A 25,114-nucleotide genomic window follows, 5' to 3' on the forward strand; every position below is an offset into this window, starting at 1 on the left:
TGGACGGCTGTGGGCAACCAACCAATCTGACATGCGCCCTGGCAAGGGGCTGAAGTAATAGTACAATTGCACTAATCAGCCCCGCCCCCTGCCCTTCCGCTGTAACAGCGTGAGCCTGCGACACATATTAAAATGGCATTTATTACCATTTTATTAATGCGTGTGGCTGCTGCGCTCGCAGCAGGCGGGGCGACGCTCCTCCACCATAACGGAGGAGCCGCCCCTGAGCCTCACTTCCTTCTAGATTGCTGTTTGATTACTGGAGTACTCTATTTGAGTATTCCTCTGTCATAGCCCCCCTCCCTCGCATTATTTTTGGAGATTTCACAGTACCCTCACATTTGTTGTCCAGTGCTTGGTGGTGCCCAATAGCCTTCTCTTCGAGGTTCCCTCGTTCAGATCTCACTCCTCAGGCGCCGCTCTTGGGCGTTCTACCACTCTGTTGAGTTTTTTATCGATGTGCAATAATATCATGCCGAGAATATAGACTGCCAACATCTGGTCAAGGTAATAAACCTGTGTAGGGGAGTGTAGATTTCTCTCTACCTACTTTGATGATGTATTTTGTCATTGGAAGTAGATGTGGAGCTGAGAATAGTATGGGAAGACGAAAGACTGCGCTGCCCTTGCAAGGACCATGTCTCGTCTGAGCAGCAAGGGATTAACTTGCTGAGTCATATCACCATTTTTGTTAAAGCTAATTGGTCGCACACTGCTACACCTACCAGTCGTGTTCCCCCAATGAAAATGGTCCCTGAGGTCAGCGTCGGCGGGTACGCCTATGCCCGAGTCATGAGTGCGAGTATGCGTGGCGTGTGCCATCCCTGGACACGTGTTTCGAGGTAGTTGCCTCTCGTCAGCAGGGAGTAGGAAAATGTGTGGGGTTGCTGTGTAAGCTGCTAAAATCGTATCAGGTCTAGTACCTCTCGTAGCGCGCAGGGCGTACACCATGAGTCCGTCGACTCCACCGGCTCAAGGGAGCCTGAATATATAAAGTTAAAGCTAATTGGTCGCACACTGCTACACCTACCAGTCGTGTTCCCCCAATGAAAATGGTCCCTGAGGTCAGCGTCGGCGGGTACGCCTATGCCCGAGTCATGAGTGCGAGTATGCGTGGCGTGTGCCATCCCTGGACACGTGTTTCGAGGTAGTTGCCTCTCGTCAGCAGGGAGTAGGAAAATGTGTGGGGTTGCTGTGTAAGCTGCTAAAATCGTATCAGGTCTAGTACCTCTCGTAGCGCGCAGGGCGTACACCATGAGTCCGTCGACTCCACCGGCTCAAGGGAGCCTGAATATATAAAGTTAAAGCTAATTGGTCGCACACTGCTACACCTACCAGTCGTGTTCCCCCAATGAAAATGGTCCCTGAGGTCAGCGTCGGCGGGTACGCCTATGCCCGAGTCATGAGTGCGAGTATGCGTGGCGTGTGCCATCCCTGGACACGTGTTTCGAGGTAGTTGCCTCTCGTCAGCAGGGAGTAGGAAAATGTGTGGGGTTGCTGTGTAAGCTGCTAAAATCGTATCAGGTCTAGTACCTCTCGTAGCGCGCAGGGCGTACACCATGAGTCCGTCGACTCCACCGGCTCAAGGGAGCCTGAATATATAAAGTTAAAGCTAATTGGTCGCACACTGCTACACCTACCAGTCGTGTTCCCCCAATGAAAATGGTCCCTGAGGTCAGCGTCGGCGGGTACGCCTATGCCCGAGTCATGAGTGCGAGTATGCGTGGCGTGTGCCATCCCTGGACACGTGTTTCGAGGTAGTTGCCTCTCGTCAGCAGGGAGTAGGAAAATGTGTGGGGTTGCTGTGTAAGCTGCTAAAATCGTATCAGGTCTAGTACCTCTCGTAGTGCGCAGGGCGTACACCATGAGTCCGTCGACTCCACCGGCTCAAGGGAGCCTGAATATATAAAGTTAAAGCTAATTGGTCGCACACTGCTACACCTACCAGTCGTGTTCACCCAATGAAAATGGTCCCTGAGGTCGGCGGTTACGCCTATGCCCGAGTCATGAGTGCGAGTATGCGTGGCGTGTGCCATCCCTGGACACGTGTTTCGAGGTAGTTGCCTCTCGTCAGCAGGGAGTAGGAAAATGTGTGGGGTTGCTGTGTAAGCTTCTAAAATCGTATCAGGTCTAGTACCTCTCGTAGCGCGCAGGGCGTACACCATGAGTCCGTCGACTCCACCGGCTCAAGGGAGCCTGAATATATAAAGTTAAAGCTAATTGGTCGCACACTGCTACACCTACCAGTCGTGTTCCCCCAATGAAAATGGTCCCTGAGGTCAGCGTCGGTGGGTACGCCTATGCCCGAGTCATGAGTGCGAGTATGCGTGGCGTGTGCCATCCCTGGACACGTGTTTCGAGGTAGTTGCCTCTCGTCAGCAGGGAGTAGGAAAATGTGTGGGGTTGCTGTGTAAGCTGCTAAAATCGTATCAGGTCTAGTACCTCTCGTAGCGCGCAGGGCGTACACCATGAGTCCGTCGACTCCACCGGCTCAAGGGAGCCTGAATATATAAAGTTAAAGCTAATTGGTCGCACACTGCTACACCTACCAGTCGTGTTCCCCCAATGAAAATGGTCCCTGAGGTCAGCGTCGGCGGGTACGCCTATGCCCGAGTCATGAGTGCGAGTATGCGTGGCGTGTGCCATCCCTGGACACGTGTTTCGAGGTAGTTGCCTCTCGTCAGCAGGGAGTAGGAAAATGTGTGGGGTTGCTGTGTAAGCTGCTAAAATCGTATCAGGTCTAGTACCTCTCGTAGCGCGCAGGGCGTACACCATGAGTCCGTCGACTCCACCGGCTCAAGGGAGCCTGAATATATAAAGTTAAAGCTAATTGGTCGCACACTGCTACACCTACCAGTCGTGTTCCCCCAATGAAAATGGTCCCTGAGGTCAGCGTCGGCGGGTACGCCTATGCCCGAGTCATGAGTGCGAGTATGCGTGGCGTGTGCCATCCCTGGACACGTGTTTCGAGGTAGTTGCCTCTCGTCAGCAGGGAGTAGGAAAATGTGTGGGGTTGCTGTGTAAGCTGGTAAAATCGTATCAGGTCTAGTACCTCTCGTAGCGCGCAGGGCGTACACCATGAGTCCGTCGACTCCACCGGCTCAAGGGAGCCTGAATATATAAAGTTAAAGCTAATTGGTCGCACACTGCTACACCTACCAGTCGTGTTCCCCCAATGAAAATGGTCCCTGAGGTCAGCGTCGGCGGGTACGCCTATGCCCGAGTAATGAGTGTGAGTATGCGTGGCGTGTGCCATCCCTGGACACGTGTTTCGAGGTAGTTGCCTCTCGTCAGCAGGGAGTAGGAAAATGTGTGGGGTTGCTGTGTAAGCTGCTAAAATCGTATCAGGTCTAGTACCTCTCGTAGCGCGCAGGGCGTACACCATGAGTCCGTCGACTCCACCGGCTCAAGGGAGACTGAATATATAAAGTTAAAGCTAATTGGTCGCACACTGCTACACCTACCAGTCGTGTTCCCCCAATGAAAATGGTCCCTGAGGTCAGCGTCGGCGGGTACGCCTATGCCCGAGTCATGAGTGCGAGTATGCGTGGCGTGTGCCATCCCTGGACACGTGTTTCGAGGTAGTTGCCTCTCGTCAGCAGGGAGTAGGAAAATGTGTGGGGTTGCTGTGTAAGCTGCTAAAATCGTATCAGGTCTAGTACCTCTCGTAGCGCGCAGGGCGTACACCATGAGTCCGTCGACTCCACCGGCTCAAGGGAGCCTGAATATATAAAGTTAAAGCTAATTGGTCGCACACTGCTACACCTACCAGTCGTGTTCCCCCAATGAAAATGGTCCCTGAGGTCAGCGTCGGCGGGTACGCCTATGCCCGAGTCATGAGTGCGAGTATGCGTGGCGTGTGCCATCCCTGGACACGTGTTTCGAGGTAGTTGCCTCTCGTCAGCAGGGAGTAGGAAAATGTGTGGGATTGCTGTGTAAGCTGCTAAAATCGTATCAGGTCTAGTACCTCTCGTAGCGCGCAGGGCGTACACCATGAGTCCGTCGACTCCACCGGCTCAAGGGAGCCTGAATATATAAAGTTAAAGCTAATTGGTCGCACACTGCTACACCTACCAGTCGTGTTCCCCCAATGAAAATGGTCCCTGAGGTCAGCGTCGGCGGGTACGCCTATGCCCGAGTCATGAGTGCGAGTATGCGTGGCGTGTGCCATCCCTGGACACGTGTTTCGAGGTAGTTGCCTCTCGTCAGCAGGGAGTAGGAAAATGTGTGGGGTTGCTGTGTAAGCTGCTAAAATCGTATCAGGTCTAGTACCTCTCGTAGCGCGCAGGGCGTACACCATGAGTCCGTCGACTCCACCGGCTCAAGGGAGCCTGAATATATAAAGTTAAAGCTAATTGGTCGCACACTGCTACACCTACCAGTCGTGTTCCCCCAATGAAAATGGTCCCTGAGGTCAGCGTCGGCGGGTACGCCTATGCCCGAGTCATGAGTGCGAGTATGCGTGGCGTGTGCCATCCCTGGACACGTGTTTCGAGGTAGTTGCCTCTCGTCAGCAGGGAGTAGGAAAATGTGTGGGGTTGCTGTGTAAGCTGCTAAAATCGTATCAGGTCTAGTACCTCTCGTAGCGCGCAGGGCGTACACCATGAGTCCGTCGACTCCACCGGCTCAAGGGAGCCTGAATATATAAAGTTAAAGCTAATTGGTCGCACACTGCTACACCTACCAGTCGTGTTCCCCCAATGAAAATGGTCCCTGAGGTCAGCGTCGGCGGGTACGCCTATGCCCGAGTCATGAGTGCGAGTATGCGTGGCGTGTGCCATCCCTGGACACGTGTTTCGAGGTAGTTGCCTCTCGTCAGCAGGGAGTAGGAAAATGTGTGGGGTTGCTGTGTAAGCTGCTAAAATCGTATCAGGTCTAGTACCTCTCGTAGCGCGCATGGCGTACACCATTTTCATTGGGGGAACACGACTGGTAGGTGTAGCAGTGTGCGACCAATTAGCTTTAACTTTATATATTCAGGCTCCCTTGAGCCGGTGGAGTCGACGGACTCATGGTGTACGCCCTGCGCGCTACGAGAGGTACTAGACCTGATACGATTTTAGCAGCTTACACAGCAACCCCACACATTTTCCTACTCCCTGCTGACGAGAGGCAACTACCTCGAAACACGTGTCCAGGGATGGCACACGCCACGCATACTCGCACTCATGACTCGGGCATAGGCGTACCCGCCGACGCTGACCTCAGGGACCATTTTCATTGGGGGAACACGACTGGTAGGTGTAGCAGTGTGCGACCAATTAGCTTTAACTTTATATATTCAGGCTCCCTTGAGCCGGTGGAGTCGACGGACTCATGGTGTACGCCCTGCGCGCTACGAGAGGTACTAGACCTGATACGATTTTAGCAGCTTACACAGCAACCCCACACATTTTCCTACTCCCTGCTGACGAGAGGCAACTACCTCGAAACACGTGTCCAGGGATGGCACACGCCACGCATACTCGCACTCATGACTCGGGCATAGGCGTACCCGCCGACGCTGACCTCAGGGACCATTTTCATTGGGGGAACACGACTGGTAGGTGTAGCAGTGTGCGACCAATTAGCTTTAACTTTATATATTCAGGCTCCCTTGAGCCGGTGGAGTCGACGGACTCATGGTGTACGCCCTGCGCGCTACGAGAGGTACTAGACCTGATACGATTTTAGCAGCTTACACAGCAACCCCACACATTTTCCTACTCCCTGCTGACGAGAGGCAACTACCTCGAAACACGTGTCCAGGGATGGCACACGCCACGCATACTCGCACTCATGACTCGGGCATAGGCGTACCCGCCGACGCTGACCTCAGGGACCATTTTCATTGGGGGAACACGACTGGTAGGTGTAGCAGTGTGCGACCAATTAGCTTTAACTTTATATATTCAGGCTCCCTTGAGCCGGTGGAGTCGACGGACTCATGGTGTACGCCCTGCGCGCTACGAGAGGTACTAGACCTGATACGATTTTAGCAGCTTACACAGCAACCCCACACATTTTCCTACTCCCTGCTGACGAGAGGCAACTACCTCGAAACACGTGTCCAGGGATGGCACACGCCACGCATACTCGCACTCATGACTCGGGCATAGGCGTACCCGCCGACGCTGACCTCAGGGACCATTTTCATTGGGGGAACACGTCTGGTAGGTGTAGCAGTGTGCGACCAATTAGCTTTAACTTTATATATTCAGGCTCCCTTGAGCCGGTGGAGTCGACGGACTCATGGTGTACGCCCTGCGCGCTACGAGAGGTACTAGACCTGATACGATTTTAGCAGCTTACACAGCAACCCCACACATTTTCCTACTCCCTGCTGACGAGTGGCAACTACCTCGAAACACGTGTCCAGGGATGGCACACGCCACGCATACTCGCACTCATGACTCGGGCATAGGCGTACCCGCCGACGCTGACCTCAGGGACCATTTTCATTGGGGGAACACGACTGGTAGGTGTAGCAGTGTGCGACCAATTAGCTTTAACTTTATATATTCAGGCTCCCTTGAGCCGGTGGAGTCGACGGACTCATGGTGTACGCCCTGCGCGCTACGAGAGGTACTAGACCTGATACGATTTTAGCAGCTTACACAGCAACCCCACACATTTTCCTACTCCCTGCTGACGAGAGGCAACTACCTCGAAACACGTGTCCAGGGATGGCACACGCCACGCATACTCGCACTCATGACTCGGGCATAGGCGTACCCGCCGACGCTGACCTCAGGGACCATTTTCATTGGGGGAACACGACTGGTAGGTGTAGCAGTGTGCGACCAATTAGCTTTAACTTTATATATTCAGGCTCCCTTGAGCCGGTGGAGTCGACGGACTCATGGTGTACGCCCTGCGCGCTACGAGAGGTACTAGACCTGATACGATTTTAGCAGCTTACACAGCAACCCCACACATTTTCCTACTCCCTGCTGACGAGAGGCAACTACCTCGAAACACGTGTCCAGGGATGGCACACGCCACGCATACTCGCACTCATGACTCGGGCATAGGCGTACCCGCCGACGCTGACCTCAGGGACCATTTTCATTGGGGGAACACGACTGGTAGGTGTAGCAGTGTGCGACCAATTAGCTTTAACTTTATATATTCAGGCTCCCTTGAGCCGGTGGAGTCGACGGACTCATGGTGTACGCCCTGCGCGCTACGAGAGGTACTAGACCTGATACGATTTTAGCAGCTTACACAGCAACCCCACACATTTTCCTACTCCCTGCTGACGAGAGGCAACTACCTCGAAACACGTGTCCAGGGATGGCACACGCCACGCATACTCGCACTCATGACTCGGGCATAGGCGTACCCGCCGACGCTGACCTCAGGGACCATTTTCATTGGGGGAACACGACTGGTAGGTGTAGCAGTGTGCGACCAATTAGCTTTAACTTTATATATTCAGGCTCCCTTGAGCCGGTGGAGTCGACGGACTCATGGTGTACGCCCTGCGCGCTACGAGAGGTACTAGACCTGATATGATTTTAGCAGCTTACACAGCAACCCCACACATTTTCCTATTCTCTGCTGACGAGAGGCAACTACCTCGAAACACGTGTCCAGGGATGGCACACGCCACGCATACTCGCACTCATGACTCGGGCATAGGCGTACCCGCCGACGCTGACCTCAGGGACCATTTTCATTGGGGGACTACGACTGGTAGGTGTAGCAGTGTGCGACCAATTAGCTTTAACTTTATATATTCAGGCTCCCTTGAGCCGGTGGAGTCGACGGACTCATGGTGTACGCCCTGCGCGCTACGAGAGGTACTAGACCTGATACGATTTTAGCAGCTTACACAGCAACCCCACACATTTTCCTACTCCCTGCTGACGAGAGGCAACTACCTCGAAACACGTGTCCAGGGATGGCACACGCCACGCATACTCGCACTCATGACTCGGGCATAGGCGTACCCGCCGACGCTGACCTCAGGGACCATTTTCATTGGGGGAACACGACTGGTAGGTGTAGCAGTGTGCGACCAATTAGCTTTAACTTTATATATTCAGGCTCCCTTGAGCCGGTGGAGTCGACGGACTCATGGTGTACGCCCTGCGCGCTACGAGAGGTACTAGACCTGATACGATTTTAGCAGCTTACACAGCAACCCCACACATTTTCCTACTCCCTGCTGACGAGAGGCAACTACCTCGAAACACGTGTCCAGGGATGGCACACGCCACGCATACTCGCACTCATGACTCGGGCATAGGCGTACCCGCCGACGCTGACCTCAGGGACCATTTTCATTGGGGGAACACGACTGGTAGGTGTAGCAGTGTGCGACCAATTAGCTTTAACTTTATATATTCAGGCTCCCTTGAGCCGGTGGAGTCGACGGACTCATGGTGTACGCCCTGCGCGCTACGAGAGGTACTAGACCTGATACGATTTTAGCAGCTTACACAGCAACCCCACACATTTTCCTACTCCCTGCTGACGAGAGGCAACTACCTCGAAACACGTGTCCAGGGATGGCACACGCCACGCATACTCGCACTCATGACTCGGGCATAGGCGTACCCGCCGACGCTGACCTCAGGGACCATTTTCATTGGGGGAACACGACTGGTAGGTGTAGCAGTGTGCGACCAATTAGCTTTAACTTTATATATTCAGGCTCCCTTGAGCCGGTGGAGTCGACGGACTCATGGTGTACGCCCTGCGCGCTACGAGAGGTACTAGACCTGATACGATTTTAGCAGCTTACACAGCAACCCCACACATTTTCCTACTCCCTGCTGACGAGAGGCAACTACTTCGAAACACGTGTCCAGGGATGGCACACGCCACGCATACTCGCACTCATGACTCGGGCATAGGCGTACCCGCCGACGCTGACCTCAGGGACCATTTTCATTGGGGGAACACGACTGGTAGGTGTAGCAGTGTGCGACCAATTAGCTTTAACTTTATATATTCAGGCTCCCTTGAGCCGGTGGAGTCGACGGACTCATGGTGTACGCCCTGCGCGCTACGAGAGGTACTAGACCTGATACGATTTTAGCAGCTTACACAGCAACCCCACACATTTTCCTACTCCCTGCTGACGAGAGGCAACTACCTCGAAACACGTGTCCAGGGATGGCACACGCCACGCATACTCGCACTCATGACTCGGGCATAGGCGTACCCGCCGACGCTGACCTCAGGGACCATTTTCATTGGGGGAACACGACTGGTAGGTGTAGCAGTGTGCGACCAATTAGCTTTAACTTTATATATTCAGGCTCCCTTGAGCCGGTGGAGTCGACGGACTCATGGTGTACGCCCTGCGCGCTACGAGAGGTACTAGACCTGATACGATTTTAGCAGCTTACACAGCAACCCCACACATTTTCCTACTCCCTGCTGACGAGAGGCAACTACCTCGAAACACGTGTCCAGGGATGGCACACGCCACGCATACTCGCACTCATGACTCGGGCATAGGCGTACCCGCCGACGCTGACCTCAGGGACCATTTTCATTGGGGGAACACGACTGGTAGGTGTAGCAGTGTGCGACCAATTAGCTTTAACTTTATATATTCAGGCTCCCTTGAGCCGGTGGAGTCGACGGACTCATGGTGTACGCCCTGCGCGCTACGAGAGGTACTAGACCTGATACGATTTTAGCAGCTTACACAGCAACCCCACACATTTTCCTACTCCCTGCTGACGAGAGGCAACTACCTCGAAACACGTGTCCAGGGATGGCACACGCCACGCATACTCGCACTCATGACTCGGGCATAGGCGTACCCGCCGACGCTGACCTCAGGGACCATTTTCATTGGGGGAACACGACTGGTAGGTGTAGCAGTGTGCGACCAATTAGCTTTAACTTTATATATTCAGGCTCCCTTGAGCCGGTGGAGTCGACGGACTCATGGTGTACGCCCTGCGCGCTACGAGAGGTACTAGACCTGATACGATTTTAGCAGCTTACACAGCAACCCCACACATTTTCCTACTCCCTGCTGACGAGAGGCAACTACCTCGAAACACGTGTCCAGGGATGGCACACGCCACGCATACTCGCACTCATGACTCGGGCATAGGCGTACCCGCCGACGCTGACCTCAGGGACCATTTTCATTGGGGGAACACGACTGGTAGGTGTAGCAGTGTGCGACCAATTAGCTTTAACTTTATATATTCAGGCTCCCTTGAGCCGGTGGAGTCGACGGACTCATGGTGTACGCCCTGCGCGCTACGAGAGGTACTAGACCTGATACGATTTTAGCAGCTTACACAGCAACCCCACACATTTTCCTACTCCCTGCTGACGAGAGGCAACTACCTCGAAACACGTGTCCAGGGATGGCACACGCCACGCATACTCGCACTCATGACTCGGGCATAGGCGTACCCGCCGACGCTGACCTCAGGGACCATTTTCATTGGGGGAACACGACTGGTAGGTGTAGCAGTGTGCGACCAATTAGCTTTAACTTTATATATTCAGGCTCCCTTGAGCCGGTGGAGTCGACGGACTCATGGTGTACGCCCTGCGCGCTACGAGAGGTACTAGACCTGATACGATTTTAGCAGCTTACACAGCAACCCCACACATTTTCCTACTCCCTGCTGACGAGAGGCAACTACCTCGAAACACGTGTCCAGGGATGGCACACGCCACGCATACTCGCACTCATGACTCGGGCATAGGCGTACCCGCCGACGCTGACCTCAGGGACCATTTTCATTGGGGGAACACGACTGGTAGGTGTAGCAGTGTGCGACCAATTAGCTTTAACTTTATATATTCAGGCTCCCTTGAGCCGGTGGAGTCGACGGACTCATGGTGTACGCCCTGCGCGCTACGAGAGGTACTAGACCTGATACGATTTTAGCAGCTTACACAGCAACCCCACACATTTTCCTACTCCCTGCTGACGAGAGGCAACTACCTCGAAACACGTGTCCAGGGATGGCACACGCCACGCATACTCGCACTCATGACTCGGGCATAGGCGTACCCGCCGACGCTGACCTCAGGGACCATTTTCATTGGGGGAACACGACTGGTAGGTGTAGCAGTGTGCGACCAATTAGCTTTAACTTTATATATTCAGGCTCCCTTGAGCCGGTGGAGTCGACGGACTCATGGTGTACGCCCTGCGCGCTACGAGAGGTACTAGACCTGATACGATTTTAGCAGCTTACACAGCAACCCCACACATTTTCCTACTCCCTGCTGACGAGAGGCAACTACCTCGAAACACGTGTCCAGGGATGGCACACGCCACGCATACTCGCACTCATGACTCGGGCATAGGCGTACCCGCCGACGCTGACCTCAGGGACCATTTTCATGGGGGGAACACGACTGGTAGGTGTAGCAGTGTGCGACCAATTAGCTTTAATATCACCATTTTTGTGGTAACTTGAAGCTTGGGGGCAGATTTACAAGTCCCATGTGCCACATTTACGCCGCCAACGCAGCAGCGGCGTAAACCATGCACCATGTTGCGCCTTATTTACAACGTGATGCATCTAGGGAGATGCGTCACTTTGTAAAGCCCTGCACCACATGAAACCTGCGTCAGGTTTCATGTAGGCGTTCCTGCGCAGTGTAGGCGTTCCGTCGCAGGTACGCCTCGTAAAAGTGACACAGGGAAATCTACAAATCCTTACGCCTGCCTCACGCACCACTTTAGGTACGGGCGGCCCCTGTGCATTGCTGGAGCCGCGCCGCGCTTGCGACACGACTCCAGCATTGCGCCGCCCTTACACCACAGGATGCGACACGCATAGCCCTATCCTTGCGCCAAGGTGCGCCGCATTGTAAATGTGACGCATTTCCGGTGGCGCAAGGAGATAGATGCGTGTCGCATCTTTTCTGGCCCATCCCTGCTGATTTGCAGAGATGCGCCAGAACTTGTAAATCTGCCCCTAGGTTTGTGTAAGTATAGTGACCAGTGCCTCCTGTTACTGAACTGAAATGACTGCCATTGACAACATTAAAAGCTATTAGTGACAGAGAAAAAGTGAGACATGCCTTCCTTGGCCACCACTCCCCTGCTGTGGGACTACATCAATTCTGAGACTTTCCTGTTGGTAGACACCACCCTGCAGGATTATCCGCGTGCCTCGATAAGGGCCTCTCATTCCCAGAGCATTAACTGAGGTGCTGCAGGGGGGTCTCTACCATGTGCCCCTAGAAGGCTTATAAGGGCTTCGACTCCTTCTGTAGACAAAAGGAAGGCTGGCCCCTTTAATGCCTGACCTTCTACCACATTCTGCGACCCCTCGTGGGGTCTTTACCGCCAGCGGGATTATACTAATCCCCTGACCCCGCGCGCCCTGCTTTATTCCTTCCCACCCTGTCTCGACGCCTCAAACTCGGAGCGCATTTATTTTTGAGGTTCACAAGTATACTTGGTGTGAGGCGGTCGGGCTACATTTCCACTACTTTTCCGGTCAAAAGACGTGAATCCACGGGCCTTGCTCCCACCTCCCTACCTCCCCTCCCCGTCTCTAGCAGCAAAGTGGCTTCGCTGCCTATAGTTTCTAGCGCCCATCACCCTCACTTGTGTGAGGCTTGCACCATCACCGCAAACAGAAGGTCGTAAGCGATTGGGGCCGTGCTTCCCCGAGAGAGAGGCTAGAGGTCACATTGTCAAAGGCCACGTGTCTCGAGGGTGATGTTCAGCAATGCCGTTTCTTCAGGCAATAAACACAAAATGAAAAAGTGTAAACATCTGTTTTTTAAAAGACTTTTTTTTAAACAAGCGCCGTTTCATCCACTCAGTTCCTATTTTTTTTATCGGGTACCTAGCGCCTAGATGCCTTCTGGTGAATGTGCGCTGCACACATAAATAAATAAACAAATACATTAATAAATATGAAGATCAGTTATGTCAAATATGAAGTAGAAAGCAAGGCTGATGTTTTGTCGCATCACTCAATGGTGTGCAAATATTAAAACGTGGCATGAAAAAAAAACGTAAAAATGAAGGCACAAACTGAACTTTTCACCCATCAAAAGGTACTAAGAACATTCGGCCCTATAAAGCCCATTAGGTTTGGAAAAGCCCTGCATCTCAAGACGTGGGCATGTCCTTTGTAGGTCCAGGGAAGATGTCCTAAAAGAGGTGTTTCCAATTCTTCCTTATGGGCAACATGGCTTTCAGGAAGGTGGTAAAAGTTGGTTGCTTTAAGTCTAGGTATCTCATTGCATCTTTAGCCATCAGAGATCATGGGTCAATGGGTCAGGAGTTTAGCAGTCACGTGGTTTGAAGATTTTCAGCCAACTGCTCAAAGCTTGCACGAACTTGAAGGTCCATGTTTCATAAAGTGGAACAAGAAGTCCCAGGATGTGTAGGTGGGTTGGTGGAAATCTGTCAAGACTCTTTGGTTCAAGGCATAGAAACAATCGCCTTGGTTGACTTTGGCTAACACAGGCTTAGATGCTGTATTTGTGTAACTTGACATGGCCGCCCACCGCCTGTGGAGCTCCCTGCGTTTAGATAAGTACAGTGGGAGTACACTGATTCACAGAATATGATAATAATAGCTGAGAATACTTTTGCTATGATAGCTAATTTACAAATACATTATTTTAGTACAAAAACGGATGGGTTTCTGGCAGACAACGCCAGATGCTTAGGTACTCAGGGTTTTCTAGTTTTATCCGACATTTAAAATTTCGTCAAGTTCTTTAACCATCAGCTGTCCAACATTCACCCAGTCAGAGCCCCTAGACCAGGAAGTGTTTTTACCAAAAGCCGCTGAAGTCTCTTTTATGGCATGAAGATATTATTCACTAACAGTAGGGTGACCAACTGGCATTGGTGCAAATTCAGGACGGTAAGTGTAAAATTTCAGGAAAGAGGGTCTAAATTCAGGACAAAAATTCAGGACAGCAGGTCAAAATTCAGGATAAAACTTCGGGACAAAAGGTAAGTTTAACAGACATATCAGAGGAAGTTGTGCGATAGTATAAAAGTAAGTAAATAGACAACCACTTAAGTACAAGTCAAAATAAGTTTTATATTAGGTTGAGACACTCGCGCAATTCATGTTTTTTCTGTATGTGTGCAGCTTTGTGCAACTGTGCAGTCTTTTTGTGGTATTTCATATGATAATAATCCATTTCTATGGTTACTGCACTGGCTTGTCCAGTCTGATATTTTGTTTACAACTCATGGTCCTGAGCAGGCATGTTTGGTGAGAGAAGTGGTCAGGAAGATCTGCTCGGATAGACTTTGTTACTAGCATCTCATATCTGAGTGTCATTGTGAGATGTAAAGCGGCGCGCATAGGATGGACTAAAGGGAGGATTGCTGCGATGAACCCACTATAGGAAAGCCTTATGAGTGTTTCAGCAAGTGGAACTTAAAATATGGAATCTGACTTTGCATATGGGGGCTTCGCAGAGAGTTGCACAAGCTGACGGAAGTCACAAAGGTGCTTTCCCCTGCAGCCTTCTTAAAGAATGCACTGCCGATACACTATTACATAGTTTATTTTTTACGCCTTACCTATTGCTACAAACACAATATACATCTCAAGCACAGTTCATGGGACTATGAGGCTCTCCCTAAAACCTTACATCTAAAATAAAACAAGCAAACATTTACAATTACTAGTGTAACATTCAAGTAGCAGTTAGGTGTCACTCAAAATGTCATATGCATGATGTATAGATCCCCCACAAAAGCACACAGCAAATACAGAATAGTAACACATAGGCAAGGGAGTAGCCAGAATATGTAAATACCTCCCACTTTGAACTAAAGCTCTTACGGCATCAAGAAAGCAAAGTAAGTCATCACAATCCTCCCCAGAAAAGCTCTCTTGTCCAAGGATCTAGTCATTCATTCTTCGATCAAACCCCTGATATCCACCATTTGGACATTATGGCCTGGATGTCGTTGAGCTTTTTAAAGAATAATACGGAGAAAACTGAAGTTATGGAATTCGGGAATGGACCTCCAATTTGGAACAATCTCTGGTGGCCACCGGAGGCCGGACTTTGTCCTCTCCCTGTGGGAAAGGTTAGAAACCTCGGCGTCATATTTGACTCCAAGATGAATATGTCAGCGCAGGTCAACAGCATAACTTCTGCTTGTTTTCTCCTGCTCAAGTCTCTCCGTAAGATCTTTCCTTTTATTCCCGTTTCTCTTCAGAAGACGGTGATGGCCGCTCTTTTTATGTCAAGACTTGACTATTGCAACGCTATGTTTTTGGACATGGATAAGTTCCAGATCAGCAAACTTCAATCTCTCCAGAATGCTGCTGTTCGTGTCCTGTTGCAAATTCCTAAGGGCCACTCTATCTCCTCTGCTAGGAGATCATTGCACTGGCTCCCGGTCCAACAGAGAGTTGAGTTTAAGGCATTATGCCTCGTCCATAAGGCACAATATGGCGGTGGTTCTACCTACTGCCATAATCTTTTCAGACCCTATGTTCCCCGTCGTGACCTATGTTCAGCCAATCTTGGCCTTATGTGTATCGCTAGATACAGACGTGCTAGATGGGGTGGCCGTACATTCTCCATCTGTGACTCTCAATTATGGAACAGGCTCCCAGCCTCTCTTTGCTTGGAGCCTGACCTTCTTTCCTTTAGGAAAGCCTTGAAGTCCAGGCTGTTTAACATCCTCTAGTTCGTTAGTCCCCTCGTCTCTGTTGCTCTTCTCACACCACAGCGCCAAGACACCGTCTGGCATTAGAGCGCTTAATAATCCTTTTTATACTTTATACTTTATTTCAAATTTACATTCTGTCATCTATTAATTCTTTCATCCATCATTCAGTCCTACACCATTCATCTGTCCTTACATCTGTGTGCCAATCCATATCCAAACCTTTTCAACCATTTGCAAACCTATCCATCATCTATCATTTCATCCATCATTTCACTCATCCATCCCTTCATCCACCCTTTCACTCATCCATCCATCCACCCTTTCACTCAATCCATCCTTTCACTCATCCATCCACTCTTCCACCCATCCATCCATTCACTCATCCATCCAACCATTTACCCTTTCACCCAAGCCATCCTTTCACTCATCCATCCACTCTTCCACCCATCCACCCATTCACTCATCCATCCAACCATTTACCCTTTCACCCATCCTTTCACTTACTCATCCCTCCACCCAGTCACTCATCGATCCACCAATTCACACTTTCACTCATCCATCCATCCATCCTTTCTTCCAGCTCTCAATCCTTCCTTTCACTCATGTAAGCATTCTTTCACTCATCCACCTTTACATTCTTCTTTTCACTCATTCATGCACCCATTCGCCCATCCATTCTGTCAATCATTCATCCATGCTTTAACTCATCCATCCATCCTCCCTTTCTCTCGCCATTCCCCTTTCACTTAGCCACCCATCCATCCAGTTGCGGACAGAAGAGTCCCATCAAGAACTTTACCCTCGCTGTAGTTCCTAAAGCAAGGGGTGGGCAGGGGTGGGGAAACGTTCTATGCCCCTGTACATAGGCTATCTGAAAACTTGGAAGTCATGAGTCATGCATGATGCACAGTGCCAGGACGTGAGGTGACTGTGACATAGTGTTGTTTCCAGGACTTTAAGTAGGATGAAAAAACTGGGGGTCTCTCCAAGGGGCATGTCTGATGTAATTAAGGGCGTGGCTTAAAACACCTCACCTTAAAATATATGCTGAGCATAATGTGCCGCCCGACTGGTATTTTGCTGTTTCTATCGTTGCATCCAGTAATATTAGACCTACAACAGCCATGACTATTGGCTTTGTCAATGGATGTTAGTTGCATAAAATAAATAAAAAAGCAGCAACTATGGCTTCGTTTTACATAATAATAAAAATGCTTCAGCTCTGAAATGATGAGACAGTGTAAGAACTATAACCTCTTCTTTTTAACTTTGTACATTTGTTTTGTGCATTTCTTCCATCTAACCCTAACAGAATGTCTTGCCCTAGACCGTGGCAGGAGGAGTCCCACCACATGCTGTAACACTCCAAAGTGGCCCATTGTCATTCTGTATGTGGCAATCAGCCACATACAGAATGACAATGGGCGTCTGGGGCTGTTTTGGTGCTCCGAGGATGAGTGTGAGGTGGCCCCATCAGGGAGCTGAGGCCTCTCACGGGGACAGCTCTGCTCCCTGCAAGGTCCAAAATTGCAGACAAAAGGCATCCGTAAAAGGGATCCTGTTTGACAACGGACGTGAGGTCCAAATTACGGACGGTCCGTGAAATTTACAGACGGTTGGTCACCCTAACTACCAGCTCCTGTGAGGTGCCAGCAAGGTTTAGATTAAAGCATCTGAAAGGTCAAGTCAACACCTAGCATTTCAACTCTTCAAGGGCTGGCAATGAAAACCTATTATCTAGCCTTACTTAAATCCAATTTTAGTAATAAGAACATAACTGCTTCTCAGTTGGCCTCTTTTAATCTTTTTCTAAACACTTTTATTGGCATTTTTGGCAAGATAGGCAAGCACAATCAAGATTCAGCATACTTGGCATGGTTCCGAAGAGACCACCGCCCCTTGCAATGAGGAACACCAGCGGGGGCTGCGTGGAGACCACCGCTCCTTGCAATGAGGAACACAGCAGAGGGCTGCGAGGAGACCACCGCCCCTTGCAATGAGAAACCCCAGCGGGGGCTGCAAAGAGACCACCGCCCCTTGGAATGAAGCAACACCAGCGGAGGCGCTGCGAGGAGACCACTGCCTCACCATTGAAACAGCCCAGTGGAAGGGATGCAAGGAGATCACTGCCCCTTGCAACGAAGCAGCACCAGTGAAGGCGCTGTGAAGAGACCACCACCCCTTGTAATGAAGCAGCACCAGCGGGGGGCTGCGAGTAGACCATGGCACCCTGCAATGAAGCATCACCAGCTGAGGGCCAGCGAAGAGACCACCGTCCCTTGCAACAAAGCAGCACCAGCGGAGGGGTGCTGTGAAGAGACCACCGCCCCTTGCAATGAAGCAGCAACAGCAGGGGGGCTGTGAAGAGACCACCCCCTTGCAATGAAGCAGCGCCAGCAGGGGGGCTGCAAACATACCATCGCCCTTTGCAATGAAGCAACACCAGCGGGGGGGGCTGCGAACAGACCACCACCCTTTGCAATGAAGCAGCAACAGTGAAGGGGCTAGGAGGAGACCACCACCCCTTGCAATGAATCAGCACTAGCGGGGAGGGCCGCAAAGAGACCACCGCCCCTTGCAACGAAGCAGCACCAGCGGGGGGGGGGCGGCAAAGAGAACACTGCCCCTTTCAATGAAGCAGCAACAGTGGAGGGGCGGTGAGGAGACCACTGCCCCTTGCAATGCATCAGTACCAGCGGTGAGCTGAGAAGAGACCACTGTCCCTTGCAATGAAGCAGCACCAGCGGGGGGAGCTGAGAAGAGACCACCACCCCTTGCAATGAAGCAGCAACGGTGGAGGGGCTGCGAAGAGATCACTGCCCCTTTCAATGAAGCAGCAGTAGCGGGGGGCTGCGAAGAGACAACCACCCCTTGCAATGAAGCAGCAATGGTGAAGGGGCTGTGAATAGACCACTATCTCTTGCAATGAAGCAGCACCAGCAGGGGGAGGTGAGAAGAGACTACCGCCCCTTGCAATGAAGAAGCAACGGTGGAGGGGCTGCGAAGAGACCACCGTCTTTTGCAATGAAGCAGCACCAGCGGGGGGAGCTGAGAAGAGACCACCGCCCCTTGCAATGAAGCAGCAACGGTGGAGGGGCAGCAAAGTGACCACTGACCCTTGCAACGAAGCAGCAGTAGTAGGGGCTGCGAAGAGACCACCACCCCTTACATGTGTGTAACATTCTGCCAGAAGTCCTGAATGACAGGACTCCAGCAGGCCATGTTTAGGAAATACCCAATTGGAGCATGACACGTAATGCAGACAGGGGGCGCATCCCGACCCATTTGCCTCAGACACTCAGGTATATATTACATATTATTCAGATATTTTGAACTGAATTAGATGTAGTCTGGCAGAGATGACAAGACCTTTAGAGACCATCTTGACCTTTTCCACTCGCCTTCCTCCAGATTCCCCAAATCCCTTCCCAGTGGGAGCACAGTTCACTAAAACAGTCTGAGGCATTGAATACTACAGAACAGTGGGCCTGAGAAATCCCCTTCCTTCAACCCTATCAATGGTTATTTAGCCTGCAAAGTACTAAACTCTGGTCTCCTCGGTCAACCTATGGTCCACCCGATCCAGCACTGGTAGTTTATTTCCACCTCTGTGACAGCATCAATAATTGGGGGTACCCGACTATATAGAGTATGCCCAGCAGGTGACTGTCCCCACATCTAGTTCCATTCATAAACCAGGTTTATCCCTACGTCAGAACAGGAGGTCATTTACCACAGTGCGCTGAACCGCCCCTTAGTGGAGAAGTATGGCAGCCTTACCATTGTAAGCACCACCCAAAGCGCCTTACCTGTCCAATGGAACTAGTGTGAATACCCCCACCTTTGAGAATAAACATGCCAGAAGGTCACAAGGGTGTTTAGAGAGGTGGGTACAGAGCATCCGAGGCAGCTAGGCAGTACAACTATCATAGAGAGGGCGACCCTGGGAAGAAGAGATTCTGAACCTGAGTTCCACCTCTGTTGGCCTTTGCGCAGGTCACCAGCGGAGAGTAGATCTTTTTATGCTTGATATTAAACGCTGGGCTACAAACTCACTCAAAAACTTGAGAGTAACTTAAGCGATTAAAATTCATCTGCCTAACAGGCTCACACCTCACTCTTGCAGGTCACAAAGGAGTGGAAGGGCCACGTCTTGAAAGAACTCCTCGTTGGCGACTGATAAGGACTGTCTCAGGGCCTCTCGCCTCTCGCGCAGGAACAGGAGTCTCCAGCACACCATCTGCAGGGGAGATAGTGCGCGTGAACTCCCCCGCGGTTATATATGAAATCGTCCACCCCCTTTCCCTGACATAGTTCCTATGCCCCACTTTTTTTAATGTCCTGCACACGATTGCTCCCCAACTCGGGTCGAGTGGTACTAATGCCACGGAGCACGGTTACAGCAATCCTGTGGAATGGTGGCTCTCAGACTGTGTGATACAAACTGTAATTCACCTTGTATTTCACCCCCAGTCCCTCAAACTGATAATGTCTAAACACAACATTCACATTGTATGAAAAGAATGTTGTAAAAATAAATAACAACGTGTGTATTTGTAAAACCCACGATTACCCGTAGGTGTCCTGGAGCTGAATAACAGATGTTATTTGTTACCCAACTCAATGGTACTCATTTTATCGACCTCAGATGGATGAAAGGCTGAGTGGACCCGCCAGAATTTGAACCTGTTACATTGAGGTCAAACACAGGCCCCTGCCGTGGCTGCTTTAGTCCACTGAGTCACCAGACCTGGCTAAATAAATCATTTTATGCTCGATGCTTCTTTGATTCTATGTGGATAGTTAAACAAAATAATTTTAAAAACATTTCAGACCAAAAAGCACTATGCTAAAGAAATGATACACACACATTGACTAAATGTTTGACTAAAATCTTTTTACACAGTTGCAAACAGCATCCCTGTACACAAAAACAATGGCTGAGTTGCTCTCACACAATAGCCCGCGCGGCTGCGGGACTGGTCTGCTTGGCAGAGTGTGTGTTTTTCTTGTGGCTGGCGGTCACCACAGAGAGTGAGAGAGAGTACGAGGGGGGAAGCAGCCGAGCTCTGCTAAAGATGAGCCCGGTGAATGTGCTCCCTCTCTATTCACGGTACTACTCCCAGGAGCAGCTCTTGGCGTTATTACGGCATCTGCAGGCCTCCACACACTGTCAGTGACAGAGATAAACCTCCCAAGGTGTCCAAATGGCTCTGCTCGGAGTTTATTTTGTGTAGTGTAAAATCTTTCTCTCTCACTCAGAACCATCCCGAATCTATGTCTGGCTTTGAAGAACAGCATATTTACCATTGTACAGCCGTCGACCATAGTATAGTTTATAGCTGGCATACAAAGTGCACTTGTCCCCCCTCTCACCATTCTCCACTCTCTCATAGAGACACCTGAGTCAGCTTTGGTCTTCACAGTGTGTACGTTTATTATATTACCTTTCTGGCCAATTACTCCATTGGCCTCTCTTATTTATTTGTAAAATCTTTTAAAACACTTTTCTTATAAACACCACAGCATTCAAATAAATCTCAAAATTATACATTGTCATTATATTTACAACCCGCTCTCCAAGGGGCCTTTGCTTGACCTTCGGGCTGTGCCAGCAGGCCACAACCAAGATAGCCTGCTCTCCTTACGTTGACCGCCCTCCGGTCAACAGAGCCGCAGGTAAATGATCTGCCACCACTTGTGACAACCAACGGCTTCCAGGGTAGAGCTAGAGAATCCAGAACCACCAGCAGGTCAGCCCCAAATCTCTCGCCAGCCAGGACCCCATGATGATTTCCAAGACCTGTTCTGGGGTCAAAATGGCACCGACTAAAGGAGTCCCTGTCATTCCTCTTGGCCAGGACCCAGCCACAGGGCGAGGCGCTTGCTGGCAGACTCGACCTCCCCCCCCGCGCTCGAATGACTCCGCGATGGCTCCTAGCACTGTCTGTATGAACAACTCATTACCTGCCTCGGACAGATGTACCCCATCCGCCGCATAAAGTCCTAGCCTTGATGTTTGTATCAACTTGTGCCTTATGGTCCGGATGCTTGATTTCTTTAGGATCTCCGCCACCAACTGATTTAATCTCCTCACCGACTTATTCACTGCCTTCGGAGGCGCACCCCGCGCCCATACTTGCCTTGGTATGACTTCAGACCACAACAATATCGTATTAGGTAGCATGTTCCTGACCGCTGCCAGAACTGAAAACAAGGCCTCTTTTACGCCCCTCCTTCCTTCCGGGATCATATCGTTGCCTCCTGAATGTAACACTAATAGATCAGGAGTAGGCATGCCTCTGTTCATGGCCCCCCGCAAATCGTTCGGCACTTCAGCCAAATGTTGTCCGCCTATCCCCACCCAATGGTGGCAGAATCCTTTTGCCTCCTGTGTTTTTTCCTCGCGTGAGTTCTTGAAGGCAAGCCCCGCCCTGCGAATAAAGGAGTGGCCACACCAGCATATTTGGGGCCACTGAGACGTAGTACCTAGAGTAATTAAAGATGGAACGCAATCAAAGCGGGACGATGGGAGACAAAGGCGGCATCCTGCAAGACTCAAACTAATTGCGGGCGAACATAACGCTCATAACACGCAGACTTCCAACGGCCTACCCTCTTAATTGTTTCTTCTGAGAGCCCCAAACCCGCCGCTGTTGTGGCTGCCCCTATGCGGAATGAATGAGATGTGAAATCGGTTGCGTCTACGCCCAACTTTATCAGAGCAAGCTTGCATACCCTGGTGAACTGGAATCTAGTGAGGGGGTTGCCGTCGTTATGCAGCAGAACTCTGTTGTCACCTCCCTGTGGCCTAAGTTGTAGGAATTCCCTTGCTAGTCTTACTGGGCAGTACGTAGCCCCCATCACTGCACCTAACTGGAACCATGTACCTTTACCTAATGGGTCTGTCTTTGATCTCCGGACCCTAACTCTCAGCGTTTCCCCTGACAGAATTAAATCCTCGCACCGTATGCCCCCTTTCCTATCTGCCTTAGAGGCAGGAATCAGTTCTGAAATCCTGAATGCTCCAAAAAAGGTTAATGCGTATGCTACCCTAAATAATTGAGTCTCGTATGGCGAGAAGCAAATCTTGGGCAGTATCTCCAGGATATTTACCAACCTGCTTACATCTATGGGTCTCCTACTGTCCTTGACGCCCGGGGTTAAACGTTCCCAGCCCTTCACAGCTCTCCTCACCCTTGGGTCCTTTGTTGGGTCTGCAGCCCCCCCTAAACCGGCAAAGAAAGCCATTGCCGATAGTTGTCTTTTCATCATTGCTACTGACTTTCCGCTGGATTTCTGATGTACTATGAACCCCAAGACACTCACAGGCGAGAACACCTCAACTATCCCCGCCCCTTTTAAGTAGTCCTGGTATAACTGCCACGACCTCTCATACATACACTTAGTCTTGGGTGCCAGAGACGCTGTTATCAATTCAGGGGCTGTGGGGCACCAAGCTTCCATAGCCCCGCCGGGAAGTTCGTCATCTCTCTGTCTGCTTGCGGCCAGTGGGTGCGGAACTCTGCCAACTTAAAACGGGACAAGGCGTCAGCGTCTAAGTTGTCTACCCCCGGTACATGTCTGGCAGTAAACAGTACATTGCGCCGTAAACATTGCAACACTAGTTCCTTTAAAAGGCGCAGCACCCAGGTGCATTTCGCTCTCTGATTATTAATTGCCATCACCACAGACATGCTGTCAGACCAGAATACAATGTGCCTATTTGCCAGCATATCCACCCACAAATGCAGAGCTACAATGATTGGAAACAGTTCTAAAAAGGTGATAGTCCGTGTCAATCCGTGCCTTGCCCATTCCTCTGGCCAATGCTGCATGCACCATTTGTGGCCTAACTCTGCACCGAAACCTACGCTGCCTGCCGCATCGGTGAACAATTCTAACTCGGCATAGGAGCTACTCGGCATTCGCCATATCACTGACCCATTAAAGTTTTCCAAGAAATCTTTCCAAATGGCCAAGTCATTCCTTACCTCTGCTGACAACCTAGTGCGATGGTGTTTGGCGCGAAGCCCAGACATTGCCCTTGCGATGTTCCTAGAGAAGGCCCTGCCCATCGGTATGACTCTCAAGGCGAAGCTCAACTGTCCCACCAGGACTTGCAATTGGTGTAGCGTCACCTTCCGTGCCCCCAAACAGGCGTCGATGGCTGCCTTGAATGTAGTCACCTTTGACTTTGGAAGCCTACACACCCTTTCTCTAGTATCTATTTCAATGCCCAGGAATGTTAAGCAAGTAGTTGGCCCCTCCGTCTTTTCTGCGGACAGCGGCACGCCCAGTGCTTTAGCCAGATGCTGGAAGGCCAGCAGGGCCTTCCTGCAAGACTGCGATCCCTGGGGGCCCAGGAACAAGAAGTCATCTAGGTAGTGTCCCACTTCATAAGATGTAACTGTTGTTAGGAATTGTTGGACTGCCCATTCTAAGAACCTGACGAAAGTCTCAAATACTGCACAAGCGATTGAACAGCCCATGGGCATGCAAAGGTCAATGAAATACTCACCCTTGAACGTGAAACCCAAGAACCTTGTATCTTCAGGTTGCACTGGCAAGAGTCGAAAGGCTGCTTCAATATCTGACCTAGCCATTAAGGCTCCCTCACCCAGCGCCTGTAACTTCTGTGTTGCGTTGTCGAACGTTGTATAACGCACCGTGCATAGATCTGGGTTAAGCTTGTCATAAACAGATAAACCAGGAGGGCTAGACAAATTGTGAATCAAGCGGTACTTCCCTTCCTCTTTTTTAGGTACTAACCCTAGAGGTGAGCATACTAGATCCTGCTTCGGCAACTGTTTGAAGGGTCCCGCCACCCTCCCTAAGGCAACTTCTTTCATGATTTTTTGCTCCACCACCTCCATGTTCTGGAGCACTGAGTTTTGGTTGCGTGGGGGAGCACTGGCGGGGGTAGCCGAGGATGGGATGCGGAAACCAGACATAAAACCATCATGTAAAAACTGGGCATCTTGCAATGTGCCATACTTGCTAAGGAGGTGTGTCAGCACATGAATCTTAATGGGAGTTGGCAGATCTCTCGGATGTTTGAGGAGGCCGTCCTTTGGTCGCAATATGGGCCGGCTGCTCTCTCGGCCTTCCTGACTTTTTGAAACATCTGATTTCTGGGTGAGACGGTCCCCCACAAAAGGAGCAACAGTGCTCGTATCTGCACGCTGCGCCCCTGGTGCACTCATTCTTATTATACAGCCAGCAGGCCTGTTTCTTATCACCTGCTCCCCTGTCACCCCGAAAGGACTGATTCTGACTCGGGTAACTGGTCTTATTCGCGGGCACCGTAGAGTAAAATACCGCATGCCACACATTAATTTCACGTTGGTCCCATGCTATCTCAGGGTGTACTGCCTTCATTTGCCGGAACTTGGTGTCATATTGTAACCATCCTGTCCCTGGGAATTCGGAAGCCGCCCCATGAATCAAGGATATATAACTAATCAACTGGGGTGCCACTGCGGGGTACCTCTCTGCCATAATAGCAGCATAAAT

General features: G+C 50.8%; 1 protein-coding gene across 1 annotated transcript; it reads right to left on the bottom strand.

Moving 5' to 3' along the window:
- Positions 1 to 22,156: 22,156 nt before the first annotated feature.
- Positions 22,157 to 22,849, bottom strand: LOC146821803 (uncharacterized). Its single transcript, XM_085609916.1, has one exon. The coding sequence runs from the start codon at positions 22,847 to 22,849 to the stop codon at positions 22,157 to 22,159; it is 693 nt and encodes a 230-aa protein (XP_085466042.1).
- Between the last annotated feature and the right edge of the window lie 2,265 nt (positions 22,850 to 25,114).

Source organism: Triturus cristatus, chromosome 6 (genome assembly GCF_964204655.1).
Source record: "Triturus cristatus chromosome 6, aTriCri1.1, whole genome shotgun sequence".
Classification (NCBI taxonomy): Eukaryota; Metazoa; Chordata; class Amphibia; order Caudata; family Salamandridae; genus Triturus; species Triturus cristatus.